This window comes from Phyllostomus hastatus, unplaced genomic scaffold (assembly GCF_019186645.2).
Source record: "Phyllostomus hastatus isolate PE091 unplaced genomic scaffold, TTU_PhHast_1.1 phas_scaffold_93, whole genome shotgun sequence".
NCBI classification, from domain to species: domain Eukaryota; kingdom Metazoa; phylum Chordata; class Mammalia; order Chiroptera; family Phyllostomidae; genus Phyllostomus; species Phyllostomus hastatus.
This window is the reverse complement of record NW_025334042.1, coordinates 16,684,590-16,711,527: the sequence shown is the minus strand read 5'-3', so window position 1 is coordinate 16,711,527 and position 26,938 is coordinate 16,684,590. Positions and strand designations below refer to the sequence as shown.

General features: G+C 45.7%; 2 protein-coding genes across 4 annotated transcripts; both read left to right on the top strand.

Annotated features, from left to right (window-relative positions):
- The first annotated feature begins 990 nt into the window (after window positions 1-990).
- RAB5B (RAB5B, member RAS oncogene family) lies at window positions 991-17,804 on the top strand. Its single transcript, XM_045829766.1, has 6 exons — window positions 991-1,114; window positions 12,056-12,318; window positions 13,690-13,841; window positions 14,089-14,211; window positions 14,761-14,854; window positions 15,196-17,804. Exons 2-6 carry the CDS (start codon window positions 12,156-12,158, stop codon window positions 15,309-15,311), a joined length of 648 nt encoding a protein of 215 aa, XP_045685722.1. The 5' UTR covers window positions 991-1,114; window positions 12,056-12,155; the 3' UTR covers window positions 15,312-17,804.
- A 2,186-nt stretch (window positions 17,805-19,990) lies between these two features.
- On the top strand, window positions 19,991-24,296 carry SUOX (sulfite oxidase). 3 transcript variants are annotated; one of them, XM_045830016.1, is made up of 5 exons: window positions 19,991-20,335; window positions 20,946-21,011; window positions 21,667-21,729; window positions 21,969-22,146; window positions 22,367-24,296. In XM_045830016.1, exons 3-5 carry the CDS (start codon window positions 21,677-21,679, stop codon window positions 23,774-23,776), a joined length of 1,641 nt encoding a protein of 546 aa, XP_045685972.1. In that variant the 5' UTR covers window positions 19,991-20,335; window positions 20,946-21,011; window positions 21,667-21,676; the 3' UTR covers window positions 23,777-24,296. The 3 variants fall into 3 exon arrangements, with proteins under 3 accessions (XP_045685972.1, XP_045685971.1, XP_045685970.1); XM_045830015.1 differs by having other exon boundaries at window positions 19,992-20,335; window positions 20,946-21,017; XM_045830014.1 differs by lacking the exon at window positions 20,946-21,011 and having other exon boundaries at window positions 19,993-20,335.
- The last annotated feature ends 2,642 nt before the right edge of the window (window positions 24,297-26,938 follow it).

The window sequence follows — 26,938 nt, the reverse complement described above, 5'->3', positions numbered from 1 at the left end:
CAGCTAGAGAAACTGAAGCTTTTGCACTTCCTACTTTCGCCACAAACCTTCCTCTACCCCCCAACACACACATATACCACAACAACATACACTTGAGGAGGCATTTCCGGAATTTCAGTGTTAGGAAGGGCTTGAGAGCAGCATTGTGGTTGGAAGTGTGCGCCATGGAATTGGTCTTGACACTGCAAGTTCATCATTTTTCCTTTTTGTTGCCTATTACAAACACCAAAGTTTTCTAAAGATACTTTATTCACCTTTATAGCATGATTCATAATATTTTCAATTATCTGCATGAAAAATTATCATGAAAGGGCTAAAGCGTCTCCAAGTTGCTGGTTCTTGGAGGTGCCATTGCCTCACCCCATTAAAAAACATACCAGACCACCCGCGAACCACCTCAAAATCTCTTGTACTCTGCAGCCTCACTTAAAGGAGGAAGACTCTATGCGAAGGCTACTTAAATTCCCAGGCTCCAGGTCCCTAAGAGAGGTTATTTCCCCTTAGGTCCATGAATTGCTCTTAGAGGAAGGGGAGCTAGAGTCAGCCCCAGCAAAATTCGGGGGGGAGGGGCGAAGGTCGGCAGAGGCCTTCCTAGGGCTTCCTTCAACCCCGCCTTGCCTGCCATTCAAGTCCCAAATTTTCGCAGTACTGGTTAAAGTTTCACTTTGGCCCGCCTCCGTCACTCACCTGATTATATGTTTATGAGTCAAAGGGCGGGGTCAAGAGGGTACCAAGAGTTTATTGGTTGGTATGCACGCCTGTCCACAGTGTACCGCCCCCTGTCTCGGGAAGCTCCCTCGTCAATGGCTTCTCACCTCGTCCATCTTCAAGGTTTCCTTCTTCGTATTGGCCTAGGGACACGCCTGTCCGGTCCCTGGCTCGTCTTCGTTGGTGACAGCGCCGAAAAAGGCCCACCTTTCTCCAGAGGATTGGCGGATCCGTGCACACACAGCCCACCCTTGATAGTAGGCGTAATTGTGCCATTGGCCGGGGTCCCCGCCCAGGGCGAGGAGGAGGAGGAGGAGGAGGAGGAGGGGCAGGAGGGTTTGGTTGAGCTGCGGCTGTTTGTCTGTTCGACACAAGCTTGGGCCCGACGGGGGAGACGGAGGTGCAGGTATCGAGCTGATGGAGCCCAGAGGGCAGGGGCGGAGGCGCCTGGGAGAGGAGAGCAGCATGGTCTGAGAGCAGCGGCGGGCCTGGCCCTCCGCGATGGGGTTAGAGAGGTCCATGGAAGAGGGGAGAAGGGGGCCGGTCCCCGACAGGCCTAATGGGGGCGCTGAGGAGGGGGCCAGGCGGGCTGGGAGCCCGAAGTTGGTGAGGCCGGGTTCTGCCGGCGGCAAGGCTGCGGGCCGGCGCGCGAGGCCCAGGTCTTGGGTGAGGGCAGGGGCAGGCCTCATTGAGCAGCGCGGGGAGGGAGGAGCTGGGGGAAAGGGCCGGGGAAGCGGGTGAGGTAAGCCCATTTGCCGGGAGGTGAGGGGTCAGCCCCGACGCCTGGGCTGGGAGGATAACCGGAGCTGGTGCTCTGGAGATGTCCCATTGCTAGGGCCCAGAAGAGTTCTTAGTTGGGTAAGAGACATGCTTTTTCAGGGAAAGTGACTATTATTAAAATAACTAGGGTGCCCCAGAGTTGAGCCGAGAGGATTTGAGTTCAGTGAAGCAAATGAAGAATGCTTTCCTAATCTAGAAGGCTAAAGTACTTGTGTAAATGGAAGCCGGGCGCAGTATCAGTTATGGGAGCTTCTGGGAATGCTCAAGGATGGGCCGGAGGCTCTGGGGTTTGGGAGGCCCCTCTCTTTTGTTACGATTAAGTGCTGAGGTGTGGTAACTTGAAGTTTTTGGAACGTCCAAGGTAGCTAGTGAAAACAAACTTTTTTGGTTTTTTTTTCCTGTGACTGTTGGCTATTCCAAACTCAACCCCTACACTTTCCCTTGGATTCATCTGAAGGGTGCAGTCTGTTTCTTCTTACCAACCTCCCCTGGTTTAGAGAGGCAGTCCTGTGTAAGAGCTAAGAAGTTGGATTTGGGGGAGGGTGTTTGTTTTCTCACTTAATAATGTGGACTGTAGTGGATGCTATATCTCTAACCTAGAAGAGGGGAATCAGTGAACTAATTTGCCCTGAAAAGGGGCTTAGGGATTCCACAGCCACCAAGAAGAGATCTTCCAACCATAGTTGGAGAAACTTTTTAGGACTTAGACTTGGGTATTTCCCAGACAGGTGATGTTTAGGTGGAACCAAGCCTGGAAATATGAAGTGATATAACTGAGGAAGGGATTTGGGGAAGAGAGATTCTTTTCCACAAAGTTGGCATCATCAGTTCTTGGTTTACTCTTCAGCAAACAATAAGGCACTTGGGGAAAGGGGTGAGTAGGGAAAAGGAAGATGGATTACTAAGGCACAAGAGTCCCCTCCTTCCATAATTTTTAATGGTCTGACCTCCTTAGTCTGCCATAGATTGGAGCCTATTGGGTTTCCCCTTATAATACTTCCTTCTTTTGCCTTTTATACCACTGTATTTTATAACTACGTTTCTTCTTAATGTCAAAAATAATACATGTTTTTAAATATTCAAGCTGTACAGAAGAGTAAAAACTGTAAGTCCTCCCACACATACTCACTCAATGTACTTCATCCAGAAAGGTCAGAGATAAGAGACAGCAGGTCAGTCTAATCTTGCCTTTTGCTTCGGGGGATGTGCCACCAGAGGCAATTCTGTTTTCATGTTCCCACCAAACTCTGGTCTGTCAGTCTTTTCAGTTTTCCCTTCTGGGGTGATACTCTGTTATTTATTGTGCTGCCTTCACAGTTCATTTTGTCTTGCTCCTGTCAATTTCAGACAAAGAGCTGTACTCTGGGTTATCCCTCACCTTCTTAACACATACCCCAGTTGTGCACCGGGTATCCTAGAAAATGTTCAAATAGATGACCAAAACTTTTTTCTTTTATGGGCAGGAAAAATAACATTACAGAGAATTATTTTGTTTGGGGGAACTATTGGCATCTCTGCTAACATGAGAAATTTGAGACCTCTTCTGGTTCAGGGTTTCTGTGTGTTTAGATTATATGACTGTCCCTTCATTATCCCAAAAGAAGATAATGGTTCTCTGAAGGGTCCCTTGTATTTTTCTTTCTATGAGTAGCTCCAGAGTTTCTCTGGTTGTCCTTTAAACGCCTCAGTACAGCTGGGGCATTTTATACTACCTCCTTATTGAATTTGCCCTTACTGGCTTTAGAAGCCCTCTAATATGCCCAGCCTTTGTACAGAAATCTCAACTGTTGTCCCCCCAGGAGCTTTTCTTTTCTCTCCTTCAAAGCCAGCCCTAGACAAAATTGTAGGAGAGAGAGAGAGAGAGAGAGAGAGAGAGAGAGAGAGAGAAAGTTTTAAATCCTTTCTAAACTTTGCCAATTTTTTTACACCCGGATGATATCCTGTCACTTTCTTTGCTTTTTGGTCTTTTCTATATACCCCTTAATCAAAGCCTGCCTTTAAGAAATGATCTGGAATTGCTTCATATTAAGGTGTAAAATAGCCACCTAAAGTATTAATTTTTCCAAGGGCTTTTGTTTCATAAGAAGGAGCTAAGGAGTGGAATTATCAATATAGAATTTCAAACATCAACTTTGAGTTACAAAAACTTACTTGGAGAGCTCCCCCATTGCCCTTGAAGTAATACTTTGTATCTTCTAACTCTCACTTTGCCCAGGAGCAAGAATTGCTCTTCTATAGTTAGCTTGTTTGTGTGCATGGATAAGAATTTGACTTCTGAGAAGGCAGAGGGTAGGAGAAGCAAGTGTATACCTCCTATTCCTAAGGCATTTCAGATTGGAAAGTAACCAAAGTGTAAGAATGAACTTGAGGAAATGAAACAGCCTGCCAGGAGAAAGGATACCTTAAAACCTTACACAGTACACTCCCACTTCCCAAGAATGCTTTAGGAAAGATTTAGTCATTGACTGAACAGTAACTAAACTGAGTAAGGAGCCACCCAGGTGAGCAGTCTGTGTAGATTTATGAGCCAGGCTGTGGCTTCTGTTTAGGGACCGTGGGTACCTTTTCAGAGTGCCCTCAAGTTCTGTGGTGCTATGTTTTTCTTTTCTTTTCTTTTCTTTTCTTTTCTTTTCTTTTCTTTTCTTTCCTTTCCTTTCCTTTTCTTTTCTTTTCTTTCCTTTCCTTTCCTTTCCTCTTTTCTTTTCTTTTCTTTTCTTTTCTTTTCTTTTCTTTTCTTTTCTTTTCTTTGTGTGTTTCTGTAGTTCAAGAATTAATAGAGATAATGACCCAAAGTTAACTGAACATTAACATTAACTGTAACTTCAGGGAACTTTGTATTTACCCGCAGTTGCTTCAGTGTCCAGGTGGGAGGCCCGCATGCTGGGTGTGATTAGGCCATTTGAGGCATAATAACGGGTGACAGGAAAAGCAGTTAGCCCATCTGAGTTGCAACAGTGCCTTGTGGGCTGGGTCCCAAGAGGGCCCTCCATCCAAGGGAGATCACAAAGGGGCCAGGGAGAGAACTGGTTCTCTGAGGCTGACTCAAAACATTCCTAAATGGAACTGAGTAGAAAGCTGTCCAGGTGGCACAGAAGGGGAAGAGGAGATGGAGGAGGGAAGCAGGATTGCTCTAACCTTACTTAATTTAGGGAGCATTCACTGAACACCTACTAGGTATGAGATGTTGTGCTCTGCTCTGGAGATTCAAGATGACAACAAATAGTCACACTTTTTGAGAAGCTCATAGTTTAAAACTCATATGATATAATAAATGTTGTGATAGTAGTACAGTCTTAATACTATGGGACCCCAGAGAAAGCAGTAATGAATACTGCTGGGGTGAGAGGGTAATTATGCAGTTAGTGAAGGTGACATTTGAGGTTGGCCTTAAAAGATACATTAGGAGTTTGTAGGCAGACAAAGTGTAGAAGGGCATACCAATCTTTCCTAGGTCAATAATAGGGAGTTTGCACTACCATGCTGATAAGAGATAAGTATGCTTTCTGCCTCTTGGGGAAATATAAGAGAGAGAGAGAGTAGGGGAAGTGAAAGAACTCTCATTTAAGCCAGTTACTCATTGGTTAATATTGGATCAACACAATGAAATAACTGAGCCAAACAGTGGAACTCTCAATTCAAGATTTTGATAATTGAGGATCTAAACAAAGTTTGAGAGTTAAAGGTGTTTACTGGCTTCTGTCCTACCTTTTCTACTCAGTAAATCTCTCCTATTAATCCCAAGGCCCATTGAATTCAGCAGAAGTTACCACTTCTTTCCCTATTGCCTTCCATTAAATTGCTTCTTTCAACTGTCCTGTCAGGGGTTGGTCAAGACCTTCTACAAAGGCATAATAATGAGTGAGTCCTTTTGTCAGAAGGGTATGGGACTGGATCCCAGTTCCCAGGGAAGGATTACGTCCTCCTAACTTTTTAGTGCCAAAGGAAGTACTTATCTAAACTGAATAGAGGCAGAAACTCTATCCCATCTAAGCTCTTGTTCCTCTCCCATGCCCTCTTCAGAGTTCAGTATCTGTTGTTTCCTTAAGGGGTATAGTGGTATAATAGTAGCAAGAAAGAGTACCTGACGAGGAGTACTAGTTAGAGAAGATTTGCTACTAAGCAGCTGTGTGACAGCTGATAACTATCTGTGTGGTAATGCCAGGCCAAGTGATTAATTGTGCCTTGGTTTCCTCACCTGTAAAATACAGAGACAGGATTAGATGACCTTTTGATTGCCTCTTAATACAGCAAACTGACCTTATGGGGCTGACATTTGGGAGTGGGCTACACTCCAGTGGCTATGTACTTGAAACTCAGTCTCTGTTGTTTGGTGATAGGCTTCTGGAGGCTTCATGTGTGGCAGGCATAGGGACTCAAAGCTACCAAGTGAAAGGGGGCCAAAGGAACAGAGTTGTGCTCTAGCTGGGATCAGCAGACTGAGAAACCCTTCCTATTCATACTTTCCTTCCCTGCTGGTAGAGCTGCCCACCTAAAGAACCTTGCCCCTTTGTCCTGACTGGTGTGCTCAATTGGTTTGGTGTCATCCTACAAAGTGAAAGATGGCCAGTTTGATTCCCAGTCAGGGTACATGTCTGGGTTTTGGGTTCAATCCCTGGTTGGGCATGTATAAGAGGCAACTGATTAATGTTTCTCTCTTGCATGGATGTTTCACTGTCTTTCTCCCTCTCTCCCCGTCTCTAAAATAAATAAATTAATTTCAAAAAAAGAACTTACCCCTTCATCCTCTCTCCCTGCTCCCCAGTGGGCTGATGCCATGGTCAAGCCTCAGCCCTCCCTAGTTAATGGGCATTTGATAGTCACTCTTGTGGAGCTGCACTTTCTTTTTCTTAATCCTTACCTGAAGATACCTTTATTGATATGTGAGAGAGAGAGAGAAACATCATTTGATTGCCTCCCATACGTGCCCGACTGGTGAATGAACCCACAACCTAGGTATGTGCCTTACTAGGGATCAGACCTTTTGGTGCGCAGGAAAGATGCTCCAACTGACTGAACCACCCAGCCAGAGCATGGAGTTGCACTTCCAACGGAAGTGAAATCTGGTTTCTTCTCTTCTGAACTGAAAGGGTTGAAAGGAAGAATAACTTCCTTATCTTCTACTTTATGTTTTTTGCCTCAGGATTGGAGCTAATAATCATCACACTACTTGAGCGGTTGGCTGTGGTTTATTACCTTTACATAAACCTTTATTACCTTTGAATGGATCATTTGCCCACTGTCAATTCTTAGTAAAGTATCACCTCCAGAACAGTAGAGAAGTCAATTGAATCTTACACGTATTATTTCATTTCTGTACCCCTGATTTTTTTTTAAAGCTTAGCTATTGAATAAAAAGCATGATACCCTTGTAAGTACTTTGGGATTAAAGATCAAGGCACCGTGATGGGCAGCCCATTAATTACTGTGAACAGGGAAGGTGAGACATACTCAGGGTGACACATTGGGGTAGGAGGTAATCTTTCTTTCTTTTTTCTTTTCCTTTTTTAAGATTTTATTTATTTATTTAGAGAAAAAGGAAGAGGGGGAGAAAGAGAAGGAGAGAAACATCAAGGTGTGGCTGCCTCTCACATGGCCCGTACTGGTGACCTGGCCTGTAACCCAGGCATGTGCCCTGACTGGGAATCGAACTGGTGACCCTTTGGTTCACAGCTCAAGCTCAATCCACTGAGCTACACCAGCCAGGGCAGTTGTATGTGCCCTGATGGGGGGTAGAACCTGCAACCTTGGCATATCAGACCAACGCTCTAACCAACTGATCTATCCAGCCAGGGTGGAAGATGGCCTTTTATAACCCAGTAGTTACCAATCTCTGATAATCCCAGGTTGCTTAGTAACAAGAAATTTTGCTGATTGTGTGGGCTCTGGTTTAAGTTACTGTCTGTGTGGGTTAGTGACCAGGGCTTTGCAACCTGAGTGTGTCTGTGACTATTACCTATCTTCACACTTCCCCAACTCCCTACTCTTTTTCCCAGGCCTCGAGTGAGGTGTCTGCCCATGAGAACTCAGTCTACTCTTATATTTTCATTTTCTAGAATCGTAACATTAAGGCTTAGTGTTCCACCCTTTAGGTTGTATGTTTGAAATAGATAAAAAGGTAAAGGAATAAATAAATTCAAGAATCTAGTGACTTTTCCTGTTTTTTTTTTTTATTTTTATTTATTGATTTTAGAGAGAGAAACATCAATTTGTTCCTGCACCCTTTTATGCATTCATTGGTTGATTCCTGTATGTGCCCTGACCAAGGATCAAACCTGCAACACTGGCTTATCAGGATGATGCTCTAATCAACTGAGCTACTTGGCCAGGGCTCCTGTTGTTTAGGGGTGTAGTGTATATTATATCACTCACCTAAATGACACTTGATCAGTTTATCATCTGTAGTTCTTTTTTTCTTCTTTTTTGTTTTATGTAGTTATTTTTCTATTGTGACATGTTTTCAGTTTTTAAAAATTTTTTATTTTATCGATTTTTTTAAGAGAAAGGAAGAGATAGAGAAAAAGAAAAGATCAATTTGTTGTTCCACTTAAAGTGCAGAGTTGTATGATGGCCCATCCTCTTTTCCTGTGAAACAATGTATGTGAGCCACACAAATGTTTTTAAAAATAATTCATCCTCACAGATGCTGAGAAACCCTAAGAGAAACAAATTTGTTAAATGTACCCCGAACTTTGGAATTGAGTTCAAATTCTGCCTTTTGCCACTGCCTCCCCACAACTCTCCAATTTCATCCTTTAGATAGGAAGCTGGGGCGCAGAAAGACAAAAAAGGAGTGAGTAGCCTAAGATCACAGTGAGGTAACAGGGAAGACAGGGAATAAAAATCAGGCTTGCTTGATGATAAAGCCCTTACACTACACAGGACTGCCCCAAGTTTTGCTTTCTGTTTGCATAGTAACTCCGTAACTTCAATAGCAGGGCTGGAGAATCCTTTCACCCCTGGAAAGCTATACTCAGCCCTCATCTTAATTTTATCTGGGAGTGAAATTAACTATGGCCTATAGGCTGGCTAGAGACTAGACTTCCTCCCATACCCTACTACCCTATCCTTTCAATTTCAGGCCTCTTCTAAAGCATTGTTTTTAAAACATTTTTATCACAGCTAACATTTTTTAAAAAACGCATTTTGCATCATAATTTACTGTGTGTGTACATACGCAAATGACATGTTCATAGCCTGATTCTTACGCTTATTCTTTGCAATATACTTGATTTTTTTTAACATACTGATCCTGATCCACCAAGTGATCTCAAGGTCACTATTGGCTTATAGCCACCATCTGAGAAATACTACTCTAAAGGTTTGAGGGCGAAAACAGCTAAAGGACTGTTTAAGAACTGTTTAATATTTGTTAAGAAGCTAATTAATACTGAATTTTGTAGTACTGGTTCCCAGAATTTTGGATTTCATGGACCAATAAATTTAAAATTGGAGTTTTATTTTTCCAAGTAGTTATATTTAGAAAGTTTACTACTGCCTGTCACCATTATTTTTTTAAGCATGTAAAAAAAAAACAAACACTTGCTTAGAAAACTATTTTTAAAAATATATTTCCTCCGTGGCTGGTGTGGCTCAGTGGATTAAGGGTGGCCTGTGAACCAAAGGGTGGCCAGTTCAACTCCCAGTCAGGGCACATGCCTGGGTTGTGGGCCAGGTCAGGTCCCCAGTAGGGGGCGTGTGAGAGACAACCACACGTTGATGTTTCTCTTCCTCTCTTTTTCCCTCCCTTCCCCTCTGTCTAAAATAAATAAATAAAATCTTTTAAAACATATATGATATATATATATTTCCTTTTACAAATTATGTAGAATGAAAAAAATCTGAATCCTTCACATGCCACTTTCCTCAGTCCTACTCTCCTCAGAGGTAACCACTGTTAACAGATAGGTATGTATCTTTCCATACCTTTTTCTATGTAAAATTTTCTTTTTTACAGAAATAGGATCCAACATGTGTTTTAGCCTAAAACTTTTTAAGATTTTATTTATTTTTTAGAGAGAGAGGAAGGGAGGGAGAGAGGAAGAGAAATGTTGATGTGTGAGAGAAACATCAATCAGTTGCATGCCCCCAATCAGACCTGGCCAGGGACCTGGCCTGCAACCCAGGCATGTGCCCTAACTGGGAATCGAACCGGCAGCCTTTCACTTGGCAAGCTGGCACTGAACCTCTAGAGCCACACCAACCAAGGCTAGTCTACAACTTTTTTTTTAACTTCACAGTGGGTCTGAGAGGTTTTTTCATGCAACATATATATTTGAGAGAAAATTGATTCTAAGAAAGAAATTAGAAATCTTGTTATAAAGAACACTCTACGTCAGGGGTGTCAAACTCATTTTCACCAGGGGCCACATCAGCTTTGAGGTTGCCTTCAAAGGGCCTAATGTAATTTTAGGACTGTATAAATGTAACTACTCCTTAACAGTTAAGCGAGAGCTCAGCACTGCTGCTGGGTGGAAACAAGGTGCCAGGCCAGATAAAACAAGATAGAGGGCGGATTTGGCCCATGGGCCTTGTGTTTGCCTTTTGTGCTTTAAGTTGAATAAATTTAGCTTTATGAGAAACTTGCTATATTGTCTTTATTTTTATCATTTCATGTTAGACCAGTGAAAACTTCATCACAAATGGCACGTGTGGATCTGGATTCTTAGGACTCACTGGCCTAGGGTGCAGTAGAATACCCAGTAGGATCAGGGTAATTCGTTCCATTTTTCTTTCTTACTGTAGTATACTTTGGGACTATTCTGAGTTCTCACGTCTCTGCCAACTTTCTCTTTACACTTTTTTTCCTATCTCTTTTATATCATGGCTGCTTTTTAGGAATATATTGACAACTAATACTGAATTATACTTTGGTATATTAAATTGATCTTTTCTTTGAATTAGAGCCACTCATTAGCAATATCTATCATATTTATTAGCACTATGCTAAATAAATTTTCACTTAATCCTCATAGCCACTCTATGAAGTAGATATTTTTCCCATTTTATAAAACTGAAAGTTAAGGTTTGGGCAGAAAAATTTTCTTGATGCATATTAATGATTAGTAGCTTAGTAGCCCATTTGAGCACTTTAGGTCAAATACTCAGAGTTCTTTATATACATATATTATCTCATTTAATCCTTACAACAACCTTATGAAGGAGGTCCTCATAAGGCTATTATCATCCATTTTACAGATGAGAAAATGAATATATAAATAAGATTTAGTAACTGGCCCAAAGTTTCACAACTAGTAAGCAGAACTGTAAAAGGAACCCGGTTAATTGGACTCCATGGCCTTTGTCCCTCCGCACTGCCTCCCATAAGATGTTTCTGTCTCTTTTGTCTTTACTGTCTCTTCTGACTTTACTGGGATTGCAAAAATGTTTAACCTTGATTTGGCTCCAGAACAACTTGCTATAATGACAAAATAATGTTTCCCCACATGTACCAGAGTATGATGTTTGTGGAGTCACTAGTCACCCTTGGAGGAGGGAAAAGATTAATTTGAACAAGCAAAGTACATACAACCCAAGCAGTGCCTAGGCTTTAGAGAGGTTTTGCACTCTCTGATCATACTAATTCATTTTTGAATGTCCTGGTTCCTTTCCCCTCAGGGTCAGGATGATGAAATGCTCAGGTTTAGATGATTAGGCTCCCAAAATCCCAGCTTCTCTCTTCTTTCTCTCTTTCTCTCTCTCTGCCTCCTCCGGCACCATCCCCTGCAGATTCCTGATGTGTTTAGAAGGTACACTTCCTTTCTCTGCCTCTAATTTGGAGGGCTACAGCTACAGCTGTTGGGCCAGTCTAGTATGGAGGGTAATCTAATCCCTAAGCACCAGGAAGACAGCTGCAAGTTGAGAGCAGGTCAAGCCTACTGACTTTTAGACTTGAGATCGAGACTGTTTCAGTCGTGGGAAGGTGGCAGAAGCAAAATGAAAGAGCTAATACCAAATGCAGACTGTTGATTGTGTTTCTCTGCTTGCCTTTGGCTAGAAATGAGAAAGGATAGGTTTTCCTGGCAATTGGACCTTGGTTAGATTTTTCAGAAATGTCAAGAAGGACTAGTCATATATGAAGGATACAGAACCAGAAGATACACCCCCAGTGTTAGAAGGGGTGACATCCCACACCCCTAGAATGAATCACTTATTTTGAAAGCTGGGAAAAAAATACAGCAGGAGGAAGAAAAAAAACAATCCCAAAAACCAAGGAGATGCTAAGGATCTAGGGTACTTGTGGGTTTCAGGCCAACTAAAAGTTCATTGAAGATATGGCGGGAAGTTAATGGAAGGAATAAAGACTTTCTGCACAGTTTTCAGTCTCCCTTGGCATTTGGAGATTATGTGGTAGGGCAAACTCTACTTTGGATGCACTTATTTTATTGTTCCCTACTCTTCCCACTGAGTGTCAGCTGCATGGTTACACTCAGTGGTGTAACATTTTAATGGTAGATGATTATAAGATCATAGGAGCAAAGAAATGAAGTGATTCTAGCCTTTGTCTAAAAAGTTATTGTAGTCCTAATGACCCTGTGTTTAATTTTACCTGCATTTTTTTGTCTTGCAGGACTGTTGAAGCCTGGACGTCCCCTCCCCTCCCCCCTCCCCCCTTTGCCGCTTTGTGGCATCCCCCTCCCTACGTCCTTTCCCACTCTGAAAATCTAGCCATGACTAGCAGAAGCACAGCCAGGCCCAATGGGCAGCCCCAGGCCAGCAAAATATGCCAGTTCAAATTGGTCCTGCTGGGTGAATCTGCAGTGGGGAAGTCTAGCCTGGTATTACGTTTCGTCAAAGGGCAGTTCCATGAGTACCAGGAGAGCACCATTGGAGGTGAGTATCTCAGGGAGAGGAGATTCAGTGCTTAGTAAAGCTTTTGAAGGGAGACCTAGGGACCTGACTGTGAAGCTGGACCTCTTAGCTCCCTAGAATGGAAATCCTTTATAAAACAGGAAAAAGGAACCAGAGACCCCCCCCCCATCTTTGCAGGTAGTTGACATTTGAATAAACCTCTTCCCCCGCCAAAAAAAAAAATAAAACAGGAAAAAATTGCCATAATGCCAAAAAGCAGGTATATATTCATCCTCTTGCTTCCTAGAAGGAAATATGAAGGGCTGACCTTTGTGCACCAATAAAATCACTATTTTTTATGTCTTCCTCCTCCTACTTTCATCTTAATCCCAGTGAAATTCATCTTGAGCAGGGTTGGTTTGGAGCAGTGATTCGTAATCAGAGACACACATCAGAATCACCTGGGGACATTTCATCCTATGCATGCTTGGGCCCTGCCCTAGATATGCTACTTAGAATTGGAGGTGGCAGAGGTGCAGGCATGTGTGTATGTGCATTCTGAGGCACATATCTGGTAAAATAGAGGCTGGAACTAAATACAGAAGATAAAGATCATCTGCCATTCCCACCTATGCTACCTTCTCCCTGCCATTATCCCCAAATAGGGTGCTAATTCAAAAGGATCTTTTATGCCCTAGCTGGTGTGGGTCAGTGGATTGAGCACCAGCCTGCAAACCGAAAGTCACCTGTTCCATTCCCAGTTAGGTCACAGGCCTGGGATGCAGGCTGGGTGCCCAGTAGGGGGTGTGCAAAAGGAAACCAGTCCATGTTTCTCTCCCTCAATTTCTCCTTCCCTCCCTTCCTCTTTCTCTAAAAATAAATAAATACTTTTTTTAAAAAAGGATATTTTATGAGAACTCCCATGTTGCTACTTCCCCGCTTGTACTAGTCACCTTGGAAATTTGGTATTCTTTGGGCCAACAGAAGATTATATGAAAAAGTAACAGCCAGATAACATGGTTAATGGTGGAACTTCCCATCAAGCTTTAAAATCTTACAAAGTTCTTAATGTGGGTTTATCTGAAGCTGACTGTCTCTGTCATTATTTCTTCTTCTATTTTGATTAGAAGAGAAATGACTCTTCTAGTCATAGTTTATAAAACTATGCAGGGCAGAAAGGAGGTGTGCCCATTCATTAGCTAGAGAAACTTCTGGTTGGAAAGACTTAGCCAAGAGCAGTTTTAATCTTGGTTCCAGGACCTATATATAAAGAGGAAAACACTAAACTGTTTCCTGTAACTTAATGGCCCAGGTTGTGACTGGCCTTAGACTGAGAGTGGAGATGTTTTGAAGGGGTGTGGGATGTTCCCATTCATCCTCTCAAAAACTGCTTCTCTATTCTTCCATCCATAGCGGCCTTCCTCACCCAGTCTGTTTGCCTAGATGACACAACAGTCAAGTTTGAGATCTGGGACACAGCAGGGCAGGAGCGATACCATAGCTTGGCCCCCATGTACTACAGAGGTGCCCAAGCTGCAATTGTGGTTTATGACATTACTAATCAGGTAAGTGGGCTGAGAAGATTATCCTTTCATTTATAGCAATTAGGAGGGGGGGAGAAAACAAGCTCTCAAAATAGCAAAATTATGCTTCCAAGTGCTGAGAAGACAGGTAATAAGTTATCAGAGATGAGTGGTTTCAGTGAGGGAAGGCCACTTAGAACAGGTGAGTTTTGAGACTGGATTTTAAAGGTGATGGGCCTGGATTGGCAGTCATTCCAGCCCACCCATTTTCTTCCTCATGTTTTCCTAGGAAACCTTCGCCCGAGCGAAGACATGGGTAAAGGAACTACAGCGGCAGGCCAGTCCTAGCATTGTTATAGCCCTGGCGGGGAACAAAGCTGACCTGGCCAACAAGCGCCTGGTGGAGTATGAAGTAAGATGGCTCATAGAGTCCCTTTCTGATGCACTCCCTCTGTGCTTGGGGCCTTTTTTGTCCAAACTTGCCCTCTCTGTAAACCTCATCTGAGGACATTTATCATTTCATTTCCCTGTTCTGCACCATATTAAAAACAGCAACACTGTGACCCTAATGACAGCCAGGAGATTTTAGAAGAGTCAGAAGAAAATTCCAGAGCAGAGGGGTGGGTCTGGTGTACCAGCTGTGGGGGTATCAGTGTGAAAACAGGAAGGAGGGAGCAATTGGATTTGAGGTAAGGGCCAGAACCCAAAAGCCCCCAACCAATTTACCTTATCTCCCATAATTAAGATTCCTGATATCTGATTGTTGCATAAAGTCGTCTAGACCAGGGGTTATCCTTGAGGGAGCTGTCACCAAAATATGGGTCCAGGGCTACCTGGCTCAGAGGTGCAGTTAAGGTGAGGGAACCTAGGGCTTTGCCTCACTGTGATGCTACCTGGGAGTGGAAGGGCCATACTGGTTCCTAACCTACATTCTGAGCACTACTAACCCTACCCCTTGCAGGAGGCCCAAGCATATGCAGATGACAACAGCTTATTGTTTATGGAGACCTCAGCCAAGACAGCTATGAACGTCAATGATCTCTTCCTGGCAATAGGTAAGGTCAGAGCAGCCTGAGGTCTTCCTGTCTTTCCCCTTACCTCCGGACAGGATCACTAACCCAAGTCATAAGGATAAATGGAGTGTCTCCTCTTGTGAAAACTTCGGGTGTGGAAATACCTTCACTTTCCATTGTGACCTCTGTCCTTTAGCTGCAGCTTGAGCACCCTCATATTTAATGTAGTTTATAAATGGTGAGGCCTCCCATCTTCAGAACGTTCTTTCAGTATCTCATTTCTCCCTTTCCTATTACTTCTTCCCAACCCAATAGTCTTTGCTGGGGGGGGGGGGTGAATTAAAATCTACCATACTTTGTTCCCTTCTCTTTTTTGCCTCTAGCTAAGAAGTTGCCAAAGAGTGAACCCCAGAATCTGGGGGGTGCAGCAGGCCGAAGCCGAGGCGTGGATCTCCACGAGCAGTCCCAGCAGAACAAGAGCCAGTGTTGTAGCAACTGAGGGGGCAGCTAGCAGCAAACAAGTATGGAGCTAGCACGAAAGCTAAAAAAAATAACCTCCATTTCCACCCCTCAGCACACAGCCCCTACGGTAACAGCACACTGAGCCCTGGCTCCCAAGGGCTGCCTCCTGACAGCTCCGTCATGGCACTTTTTAACGCTTCAGCAACCAACACCAGGCAGCTGTTGCCACTGACCTCCAACCCCTACTCTGGGACTCGGGGAGGTCAGGTCTCCCAGGACTTACCTTCCAAAACCACCTTTCTTCACTTTGTATTATAGGTGCAAGACAGTGACCTACTTACCTTTCCTCCTCCTCCCCATTTTTTCAGAAAACATTTTTTTGTCTCCTGCCCTTTCTGCTTTTGGTCAACCCCTGTTCTTGATCCCCTTTTCCTCCTTTCCCCAGGATGGAGAAGGTGGTGAACCCAGGAAATGAGGAAGGAAGTTTCCAATTCAGTCACATTAAGGGCCCTGGGGGAGAGTAAGGCTCAGAGCAGGAGGGAGTAAGGAAATTTCCATTTTTGGTTTTATTTGGTTGGAATTTCTCATTTGAAAACACTGCATTATCCATGAGTCAGCCTTGTGGAAGGTGTTTCAAGGTAGAGAATGGGAAGGCAAGCGCGCAGGCACCAGGTGAGAGTCGTGTTGTTAGCTAACTGGGCAGAGGTGGAGGAGGAGGTGGAGATGCAATGTCATCTATGGCTCTTGAACTCTTCCAAGGCTTAATTTCCCCTCAATCAGTCTCTTAGGTAGCTTCTCTTCCGTACTGGGGGAGACGCCGAACCCCGGAGTCCTCCAAAGAATCTTCACTGGTTGCCTGCATCTTTGGCTCTGCTGTGATCTAATTGGAGGAGGGACCAGTTTCTGATATCCATCCTCTGATTTATACGTATGCATTTTTTTTCTCTCTGGCCTTTAGGTGGCCTCAAGCCCAGCCACTATATCCCCCTGCAGTTTGCACTTTAATTGATGGTGGTTCAGTTGGGATACTTGTTTTATGGGAGTTTTGATTGATTTACCTGTCCTCTCACTTTTTTAATTAAATGGAATCCAAGATGTATATGAGGTTTGGGGAGGGACTGTAGAGAACAGTATCAGTGGCAGCTACTCAAGCCCAATCTCCACTGCGAGTTTCCTCCAACTCCGATTCTTAACCTATATCCGTGCCAGCCTGGCTCTTGGGTGTAGGTTTGCCTTTCCTAGGGAATTAACTGAAGCAACTGGAGAGCGGTCTCAGGATGGCACAGGCCATGGAAAGGGGTGAAAAGGAGTAAGGCAAGAGGGAGGAGTTTTCTCTCTTTCCCAGGGCTCATGTTCAATTTGATCCACCTGTTACCGTGTGTTTTCTACTTCCCTGTAAATAGGTATGATCTTTGTTTCCACTGTACAGTCTGTTCTCCACCCCCCACCCCCCAATCAGGCCTCATTTCTTTTCTCCTTTGTTAGTATCTTCAGTTTAGTCCTTCTGTGCTTATCCCCATACTCACCCCCCATGCAACCAGTGGTTTAATCCAAATACCACTAGGGACTAGTACCACAGGCCCACTGGTGGCCACCTTATAATACCTGTCCCTGTGGAGAATGACTGGCACTGAAAATCCCCTCACATCACCAGAAGATGTTGGTCCTTTCTAAATCTCTAGCCTCTCTTTACATCCCTCATCAGGTATTTTAGGATGTCTTTGGGAAGCCATCAAGGCAGGAGAGAATTCTAAACTCCTTGTTCCAGCCTAGAGTTTTGTGAAAATTGGGGGAAGTAATGTAGGAAAGGCCTCAGTGAGGGCCTTGGTGACCTAGGATTGGAACCACTCTGCCCTTTTGGCTTGCAGACTTCCTTCTGTCCCAGAGCAGCTGAGAAATCCATGAGGCTGAGATTCTGAAGGACCTAGCTTAAGTTCTTCCCCTTAGGTCTCAATTCCCTTCCTTTTCCAGGGGCAGCCTTATTTCCTGTGGCCCTGAAACACACATACAGTTTTGCCTTCCTTTCCCAGCACCCCACTAAGCCCCCAAGAACACCCAGTATATCCTTATAAGTGGAAGAACTGGGATGGTTCTCCTAAGTCTCTTAGAAATGAAGTTCTCTCTCTGTACAGCTTTCCCCACGGAGCAGGAATGAGAACATTTCATTGCCTTGGGTCTGGGAAACCATCTATCCAGGCTTCTCCTCCCCTCTCCACCCCCCTTTAGGACTGGCCTTAGCTTCTGGGCCTCTCTGCTGCCTTCCTTCTACTTCCTATCAGCTCTCTGCTTTCCTTTGAGCTCTGTTGGGCTTGGAGATCTTTGTTTTTATTTCCAAGCTTTTCATTTTTCTCTTTTGATCAGTTTTTTTGGGGGGTCCTTTTTTTTTCCTTCTGAGAAAGCATTTGCCTTTCCCCCCCTTCTTCCTCTTCCAACATAACAATCGTGGTAACAGAATGCGACTGCTGATTTACCGATGTATTTAATGTAAGTAAAAAAAGGAAAAAAAAAAGAAAAGTGTATTGGAGTGTTGCTTTTTTTTTTTTATTTTGACTGATACTAGAAATTTGGAAGAAAGGGCGCCCAATGTTTTATTGGATCAAAAACACACCCTCCCCTGCACCAGTTTTTGTTGTTGTTTTTTTTTTTTAATCCTCATCTGAGGACATTTTTTCATTGCTTTTTCTTTCTCTCTCTCTCTTTTTTTTTTTTTTTTTTTGGTGGTGGTGGGAGAGGAAGGGAGAGGGGGAGAGAGAGGGAAACATCCGTTGGTTGCCTCCATAAGTGCCCCAACCAGGGATCAAACCCAGAACCTCAGTATGTGCTCTGACCAGGGATTGAACCCACAACCTTTTGGTTCATGGGATGATGCTCCAATCAGCAAAGCCACATCAGTCAGATGACTGCATCTTGGTGCCTCCTAATTACCTCTGATCTTTTCTTGAATAGTGCAATAACCCAATTTGACTAGCCTCTTTATTACTGTTTAATCACTCCTATTCCCAAATTACTAAAGAGCTCATCAAATCTGACCATAGCTTATTTTTTCAGGTCCTCTTACAGTTAAGGGTATATGTATATATGGGGGAGGGGGGGCATCTGTGGACCTTTGGGCAAACAGTTGATGAAATTGGAGAGGTGGAATTTGTGACTGCTTTGAAGTATTATGCAAAAATTTATGTGCATTTCTGTAGGGGAAGGGTCCTTTGCGTTATTAATATCTCAGAGGGGACCATGACCTAAAGGTTTAAAAAAAACCCCACTGAACTAGCATTTCTGACTGATCATGTGGCTTTACCTCCCCACAGGAAAATTTCTCCTGAATCTGTCATTTCCTACTGTATGTGAAGCCCTTTCATCTATCTCAGTCTAAGTGGACTGGGTGGGGGAGAATGATACAGGGAAAAGATTAGATATGGTTGCAGGAGGAGTTTTAAATTCCAAAGAATCACAAAGACAGGGAAGAGAACTGGTGCCAAACAGACCCAGCATTCCAATCCTGTCTCTGCCAACTAATCATTTAGGTCCTCGATCAGTTACTTAGCTGCTCTCTGTAAAATGAAGTTGAGGTTTAAAGGACAGTTGTGTGCAGCATGTGTGTGGCACACAAGGAAACGATAACTTTTTAGGGAAAAATGTCCATCCCAGTGGCTTCAGATGGTCCCTAACTGATTCCGTATCCTTGGGTTGAGCCTGTTTTTTAAAACTGGTAAGACAGGTCTTGCACTAGGCCTCTCCAGTGATTTAATTATACATAGTTAGGTTGGAAATCTATTTCTAAAAACCTGAGAGCCAAAATCACCTCTACAGTGTCATTTCCCCTTTCTGTATATTTCTTACTACTCTCCCATGATGCCCACGACCCCTTGGTTCTTGGTAAAATCTCTAGTTCAGGAGAGCAGATCAAAGGAGGGGAAAATGATCTTCAAGAATTAAAGATAAAAACCTTAAAGTCAGGTTGTAGCTCAACCTTCTGTTCCCTAGAGGGCAGTGTAGATACATTTGCCCCAGGTTCACAGCCAGCCCGACAAGTCCTGCATCAAATGCTAAAAGGGTTAACAGCAAATGATTTCTATTAGTGTCCTTTGCTCTGACACTGAGTGATTATACTCTTCCCAACTTGGGATGTTGAGTCGTTGCTCTTGTTAAGTGATTTTTAAAACCTGACCTAACTACTCGACCATGGCTGCGGTGGTTCAGTGGATGTGAGTGCCAGCTTGCGAACTGGAAAGTTGCAGGTTCGATTCACAGGCAGAGCCCGCGCCTGGGTTGCGGGCCAAGTCCCCAGTTAGGGGCATGCGAAAGGCAACCAACTGATGTTTCTCTTGCACATGGATGTTTCCCTCTCTTTCTCCTTCCCTTCCAAAAAAATTAAAATAAATAAATAAAAAGTAAATGTTTAAACATTGACTTACTAATCAAAATACAAAAGGCTATTCAGTGTTGCTGGTTCCATGATTTGGGGGGAAATTCAACTAGTCCAAAGAATCTCCAAGGCTTTGAACCACTATTTAAGCTTTGTTTCTGCTCTCATTCTTGTCTGTAAGAGAACTGATCACTTGATCTTGTCTCTAAAAGACAAACAGCTGTTGTAGCTGCAACAGAAGTTTGTCAAAAGCAGGGTAGGGGCGAGCCCCACCACCCGGAGAGGGCGGGCTGCATTCCGAGGCCTCCTCCAATGAACGTACCTTGAGCCTCCGCGGTAGGGGTGGCGTGGGGTGGGGCCATCTCAAAGTTGCCCACCTATTAAACCCAATCTTTGTAGTCCTCGTTACTTTCCACTGCTCGGTTCCGACAAGAGTGACGGTGCCGTTCCTTGTCCCCGGGGGTAAAACAACAACAAAAAAAACCCTGCTCTAGCTTCAAGCCCTGGAGGCGCCCTGCCTACTGCAGCCTCCAGGAGGCGGGCACAGCAGCTGGGAGAGGTCTGCAGCCCGCCAATGGCTGGGGCCCAGCAGAGGAACAGGACGATCCTTTAATCCTCACGTCACATCACGGTGCTGGCCCCGCCCCTTTACCAGCAGTCCCGCAGTGGACCGGTCCTCCTGGCGTACATCTAACAGGGTAAGAGGGCTGGGGCCAGGAGAAGGAAAAGGAGGGGGATGGGCTGGTGACCTAGGTGACGGCGGGGTCCTTGTCGCCAAAGGATTCTTCAAACCATGAGGACAACAAAACTGCCGGTACCTGTCTCCAATCCGGCTGTCCGGTTGCTCCTTCTGGGGCGCGAGGTGTTGCTACAAGAAACTTGTGTCAGCTCTGGGTAGTGGCATGAGACCACGTGCTTGTGCCCCGGTGCTGGACTTAGCCTTCTACCTAAAGTGCCTCTGAGGAATGGCATCTGTTATACAGCTACCTCTTCCAAAACCTGGGACATTGAACTGAGTTCACCTGCCAGTTAGCCCAGTCTGGTTCAAGTAGGCTACTGGTATTGAGGGAAGGTGGGAGGGAGAGAGGCCCATAGCCCAGAAGTAAAATGCAGACTCTGCTCCTACTTCTTTCTCCCTTGCAGTTTCTCTGCCTGACCCCTGCCCCCCTCTTTCGCATCTCATCGGCAATTGGAGCTCTTTTCACCCCTCCCCAGTTGGGCCTCCTAGGGTCAGTGATCTGCTCCGTGCTGTGAAGAAGAAACTACTGCAGGGCAGAGAGCAGAAAAATTACCTTCTTCCTTCTCTAGCCCATCCCCTGACAGCTTGGTCATTAACTCCTCAATTTGCTGAACTCCCTGGATGGCATAGACAAGGTAGAGGTGGGTACCTGGGTTTGGGGTCCAGGTTTTCTGTTTAGGGTGGGTGGAGAGAGGAGGACACTGCAAGGCCTTCAAAGATAATGTTAGTACCTGTTTACTGGTCACAGTGCTGTGCTAGGTAGATCTCATTTCATAGACAAGGAGGCAAGTTCAGAGCGGCTTCGTTATGTTGCCCAGAGAACAGGGCTGACTAGTGGCAGGGCATTTCACAAACCCAAAGCAGTTTGACTCCAGAATCTGAGCTCCTTTACCCCATTAGGCTGCCACCACCTTTTTCACCGTTTGTCCCTGTTTAAAAGTCAGTCTGCCTGTCAGTTGTCTTCTGACTTCAGAAATAAACCGTGCCATTTTAGACCCAAAAATAGACTGGAGGATGGGAGATGGGTGATTCGAGAAGACTCCTATTTCTCCCCTCACTCTCCCCACCCCCATTCCTCTTCATCTTGTCAGTACCGTCTGTCTCTAGTGTTCCAGCTTTTTCTCTAAGGGCTCATTTGGACTCCCATTCCTACCCTTTGGCCTCATTACCACAGAAAATCTCCATTTGACCTCCTCTGTTTCTTCCCCCGGCCACCTATTCCCTCACACTGCCCTAATATCATCCCCTCCCAGGAATTCCCATCTCGATCCCAGAATCTTCATCCTACAGGTCTGCCACAATGCTGCTGCTGCTGCACAGAGCTGGGGTCCTGGGCCTCAGACAGGCCTGCAGGTAGGCCACCCTATCCTAGTCTCAGAACCCCTATCTCCCCTCCCAGTATCTTTATCTGCCACGTAAGATAGTTGAGATGTTGGCCAGGAAGGAAAGAACAAGCTAGATCCCACTTGTCCCACCCATCCCTGGAGAAACTAAGTTCCAACTGAATGAACCAATGGCCAAGCAGGGAGAGGTAAACCCAGGCCTTCACTGCTCAGATGTGTGCTACTAAAAAGATCTTTTTTCTCTTCCAGACTCAAGTGTACCCACTCGAGGCTCTGCATTCAGGCCTGCTCTACAAATGATTCATTTCAGCCCCAGTGCCCCAGACTTGCCTTCTCTAGAGATAACTCTAGGACCAGGGGATGGAGAGTCATGGGGACCCTGCTAGGCCTCGGGGCAGCGTTGGCCTATCATGACCACCGTTGCAGGGTAAGTGGGAAAGGAAGAGACTTCACTGTCAGAACAAAGGGATCCTAGTGAGCATCCCAGGCAAGCCAGGCTGTTACCACTGTATTCATGTACAGTGGAGATGAAATCTGCTACCTCCATTTCCCAGTGTCCATGACTGTGCGCATTGGCTCAGGGTAAGGCAGAGTGATTTCTTCTTAATATTCTGTTCCCTTTTGCCTCACCCCTTCCCTGCCTGCAGGCTGCTCAGGACTCAACACGCATATACACAAGGGAGGAAGTAAAATCCCACAGCAGCCCTGAAACTAGGATCTGGGTGACTTTGGGATCTGAGGTTTTTGATGTCACAGATTTTGTGGACCTACACCCTGGGGGGCCATCAAAGCTGATGCTGGCAGCCGGGGGTCCTCTAGAGCCCTTCTGGGCCCTCTATGCCGTTCACAACCAGTCCCACGTACGTGAGATACTAGCTCAGTACAAGATTGGGGAGCTGAGCCCTGAAGACAAGGCGCCATCCACCTTGAAGACCTCTGACCCTTACGCTGACGATCCTATACGTCACCCAGCTCTGAAGGTCAACAGCCAGCGTCCCTTTAATGCAGAGCCCCCCCCTGAACTGCTAACGGAAAACTATATCACACCCAACCCTATCTTCTTCACCCGAAACCATCTGCCTGTACCTAACCTGGACCCAGACACCTATCGCCTGCATATTATAGGACCACCTGGGGGTCAGTCACTGTCCCTATCCCTGGATGACTTGCACCGGTTCCCCAAGCACGAGATCACAGCCACTGTACAGTGTGCTGGCAACCGGCGCTCTGAGATGAGTCAGGTAAAAGAAGTAAGAGGTCTGGAATGGAGTACAGGGGCCATTAGTACTGCACGCTGGGCCGGGGCACGACTATGCGATGTGTTAGCCAAGGCTGGTCACCAACTCCGTGATACCGAGGCCCATGTTTGCTTTGAGGGACTGGACTCAGACCCCACAGGAACTGCTTATGGGGCATCGATCCCTCTGGCTCGGGCCATGGACCCTGAAGCTGAGGTCCTGTTAGCATATGAAATGAATGGGCAGCCTCTGCCTCGTGACCATGGCTTTCCTGTGCGGGTGGTGGTTCCTGGTGTGGTGGGTGCCCGCCACGTCAAATGGCTGGGCAAAGTGAGTGTGGAACCAGAGGAAAGTTACAGCCACTGGCAGCGGCGAGATTACAAAGGCTTCTCTCCATCTGTGGACTGGGACTCTGTAGATTTTGACTCAGCTCCATCTATTCAGGAACTTCCTGTCCAGTCAGCCATCACAGAACCCAAGGATGGGGAGATCATAGAGTCAGGAGAGGTGACTGTCAAAGGCTATGCATGGAGTGGTGGTGGAAGGGCTGTGGTCAGGGTAGATGTGTCTCTGGATGGGGGCCTAACCTGGCAGGTGGCTGAGCTGGATGGGGAGAAACAGTACCCCCGAAAGGCCTGGGCCTGGCGGCTATGGCAACTTCAAGCCACTGTGCCACCTGGGAAAAAGGAATTGAACATTACTTGTAAGGCTGTTGATGACAGCTACAATGTGCAGCCAGACACCGTGGCCCCAATCTGGAACCTGCGAGGCGTGCTCAGTAATGCCTGGCACCGTGTCCATGTCCGTGTCGCCCCATGAGAAGGTGAAATGGAACCATCTACTACCCAGAGCCACCTTCTCAATGCCTTTCCACACCCATCCTTTAGCGTCATTTCCACAGCAAAGCCTTTCCCACCATCTCTCCACTCCTTGGATCAGAATCTTGTACTATGCTTTCCTCAGCCACACATAGGTACACAGGCAAAACCCTCTTTTGTTACTGCTTCATGTTTCTGGCCACTGACCCTGTGCCAGGAGGTGAGAGTCATCAGAGAAAGGGGCTAGAAGTGGGAAAAGTATTTCCGGAAACAAGCATTATTTTCTCTTCCTCCTGCACCTCCACTTCTAACGTTTATCACCACTGAAGCCTTGTATTTTGCTTTTCTTCTTGGATTCTTCAGAGAATGTGGATATATGTAAGCTTAAAAAGTAGCTATGTGACTTTCTATTGTCTCTCTGGGTTGCCAGGGGTATGAGTAGTGCAACCCTCTCCCTTTATTATTACACTTTTATAAATATTTCAATAAAACATCTGTTTAAGACTACAACACTAAAAAAAGATGATTTTTGGGACCTCTTGAGACTGAGTGAGCATGTTGCCCCAGGGAGGTGCACTGGTACTGGGATGTGCAGTGAGAAAGATAATTCAAAATAAAAGCTGGAGGAAAGGGAGAAAGGAAACAGGTGCAGGGAAGTCAAGAAGTGGGGCTTCCTTCTCGAAGGTTTGTCAATATCTACTGCTTAGGTGACTGACCTCAAGATATCCCCCGAGAGAGTAAACACTATTTGCCACTTTAAACCCCTCCCCCTCACAGTACCTAACGCGCACTTGACAGGAAAGGCAAATAGCTGAGAGGTTAAAGTCAATATTATCTTGAGGTTCAGGGGCAAAATTTGGCCTTAGGGGCACGTGTGCCAGGACACGTGAGGTGTCCAGTGTGCTCCCAGTTTGCAAATCAGATGCAGATGAAAGGGCAGCCATTGAGTTACCCTCTGCAAGAGACCGTGCCTTCAGGACTTGAATCTTTCGGCGCTCAGCTACTCTCCCCTAGCTCTTTCCCCAGCAGTTTCTATGGCTGGGGGCGCTCGGTATTCAGCCACGCCGCCTGTCGCCTCGTAGTGGGACCGGAAGTTGTTCGGGGGAGGGGAGAGGGCTGTGATGGGGGGGACTTATGGGGGGGCCGTCCCTCTTCAGGTGAAGCTGCTGATGAAGATGGAGCCGCCACCACCGCTGAGTGTCTGGGTCCAGGCTCCGGCCCGGCTGCCACTGCCTCAGTGACCCCCCCACTCCCCCCCGCACTGGACCGCCCTGGCCAGAGTGGGGGACCCCCGCCACCCCGCCTCCCTCTCCCCCAATACCGTCCCTTCTCTCTCATCTCCACCCCCCCGGCCTGCGCGCGCGCGCGCGCGGAGCTGCCTCAGGTGAGTGAGAGGCGGGGCTTGGGCGAAGCATAGGGGCGGGGCCTAGTCAGACGGGGGCGGGGCCTGAGGGGCTTGGGTTTGAAGTAGGGGAGATTTGGACGGGGCTGGCAGCGACAGGGTTGCTGGGTTACGGCCTTAGGGAAGAAGGCTGGACTTGGGGAGTTTGGCGCCAGGCCCCAGGGTTGAGGGGGTGGTAGTAGGGACCAAGGGGTCCTAAAAAGGCGGGAGACGGATTAATGCGGAGGACATGTAAAGGCTGGCGTTCGGGAGGTTCTTTGGTAGGGTACGGCAGGGGTAGAACAAGAGACACGGCGGGGAAAGGAGAAGCAAAGAGGATACCTGAGGGGAAAAGCCAGGGACTCGGGTTTGGTCGAGACAGTTGGAAGAAAAGACAGGCCTAGGTGGGAAAGATCTTAACAATGAACAAAGTGGGAGATATTCGGTAGAGAAGAAACTTAAAGTGGAGTGAAAAGTGCTATTTGAGATACTGTGTAGGGTAAGAAGTCTAGGGGACCTGAGAAGCAAGGCTAAGAAGGAAGAGATTCACTGCATATGAACCCTAAGAAAGAAATGTAAGAGAAAAAGCCCTGGGGCAGACCAGGGGGTGGGAGTAGAGAGGAGCCACAGACTTAAGAAGCAGGTCTAAACTAAAACAGTTCTCCAAGCAGCTCCTCACAGGGCCCCATCCCAGTTTTTTCTTCCCCTTTGCTAGAGTTGTAAACTCACTTTTTAAGTGTTTGTTTGTTTGTTTGTTTGATCATCATTGGTCCTTTTTGGAGACAATGGAATGTTTAATGGAACACGGACCTTTAGATATGAGATGTTTAGGAAATAAGGTATACTTTTTTCCCCCTCCAAGGTCAAGAATTTACTAACTCTGCTTCCAGGAAGATTTGCTGCATTACCAACTAATGTGTCAAACAAGCTTTGCCTACCTTCTTTTACCTCAGTCTCTTCTCTCATAAGCAAAACTCCACTGTTATGACTCTTATTGACTCCCAATTACATATTTGATAGCTCCAGCTATGCCCTAGTTTCCCCAGCCTGAGCCCTCCAAGCATCAGCAGTAAGCTTGATGTTCCTGGCTCATGCATCAGCTCTAGGTTTTACATCATCATGGCCAAGCTGAAGACAGTCAAGGCCTGGCTATCTCCCCTTACTGTTACTTGTTCACTTAGACTCAATGATGTTCATATCTTTAGGAAACATTAAAAACAGGTGTCTGACTACCTAGAACATTTCCATTTAATATAATTCAGATTTTGAGGACAAGAACAGATAAAAGGCCAACTCATACAATCTGGAAGTGTAACCTCTTGTTTGGCAGGAGAATGTTAAATGCCTAGCCAGGAATCCCTCATCCCCTTGTGGGTCTGCTAATAGGTCAGTGAACCTTGCTTTGTGGTATGTGGGGAACTTCACAGAATCCAGACAGTTCCCTGGGTCATGAGAACAGCCAAGTGAGTGGCTCCTGAGATAAAAATAAAGTCTTATAAGAAGACAATAGCCTTATCATTGGAAAGCAGGAGAGGTTTCACTGGAGCTTCTGGGGTGGTGGGAGCTGCCTTCACTTCGGCAGTTTCAGAATTGTATCTTGTCCTAGTCAATAAATGCTGATGTCTCAAGCACACAACAATGTCTTTCTTGCCAACTGAATGCAGTTAGTTCAGTTGTAGCTTCTGGGTAATCCCCTTCCTCCCAGTAGGTTAAGGGTAGAGCTTATTACAGGACTTGGTTCAGAAATAAGTCCTGACTTTTTTTCCAGTGAAAATGCAACTG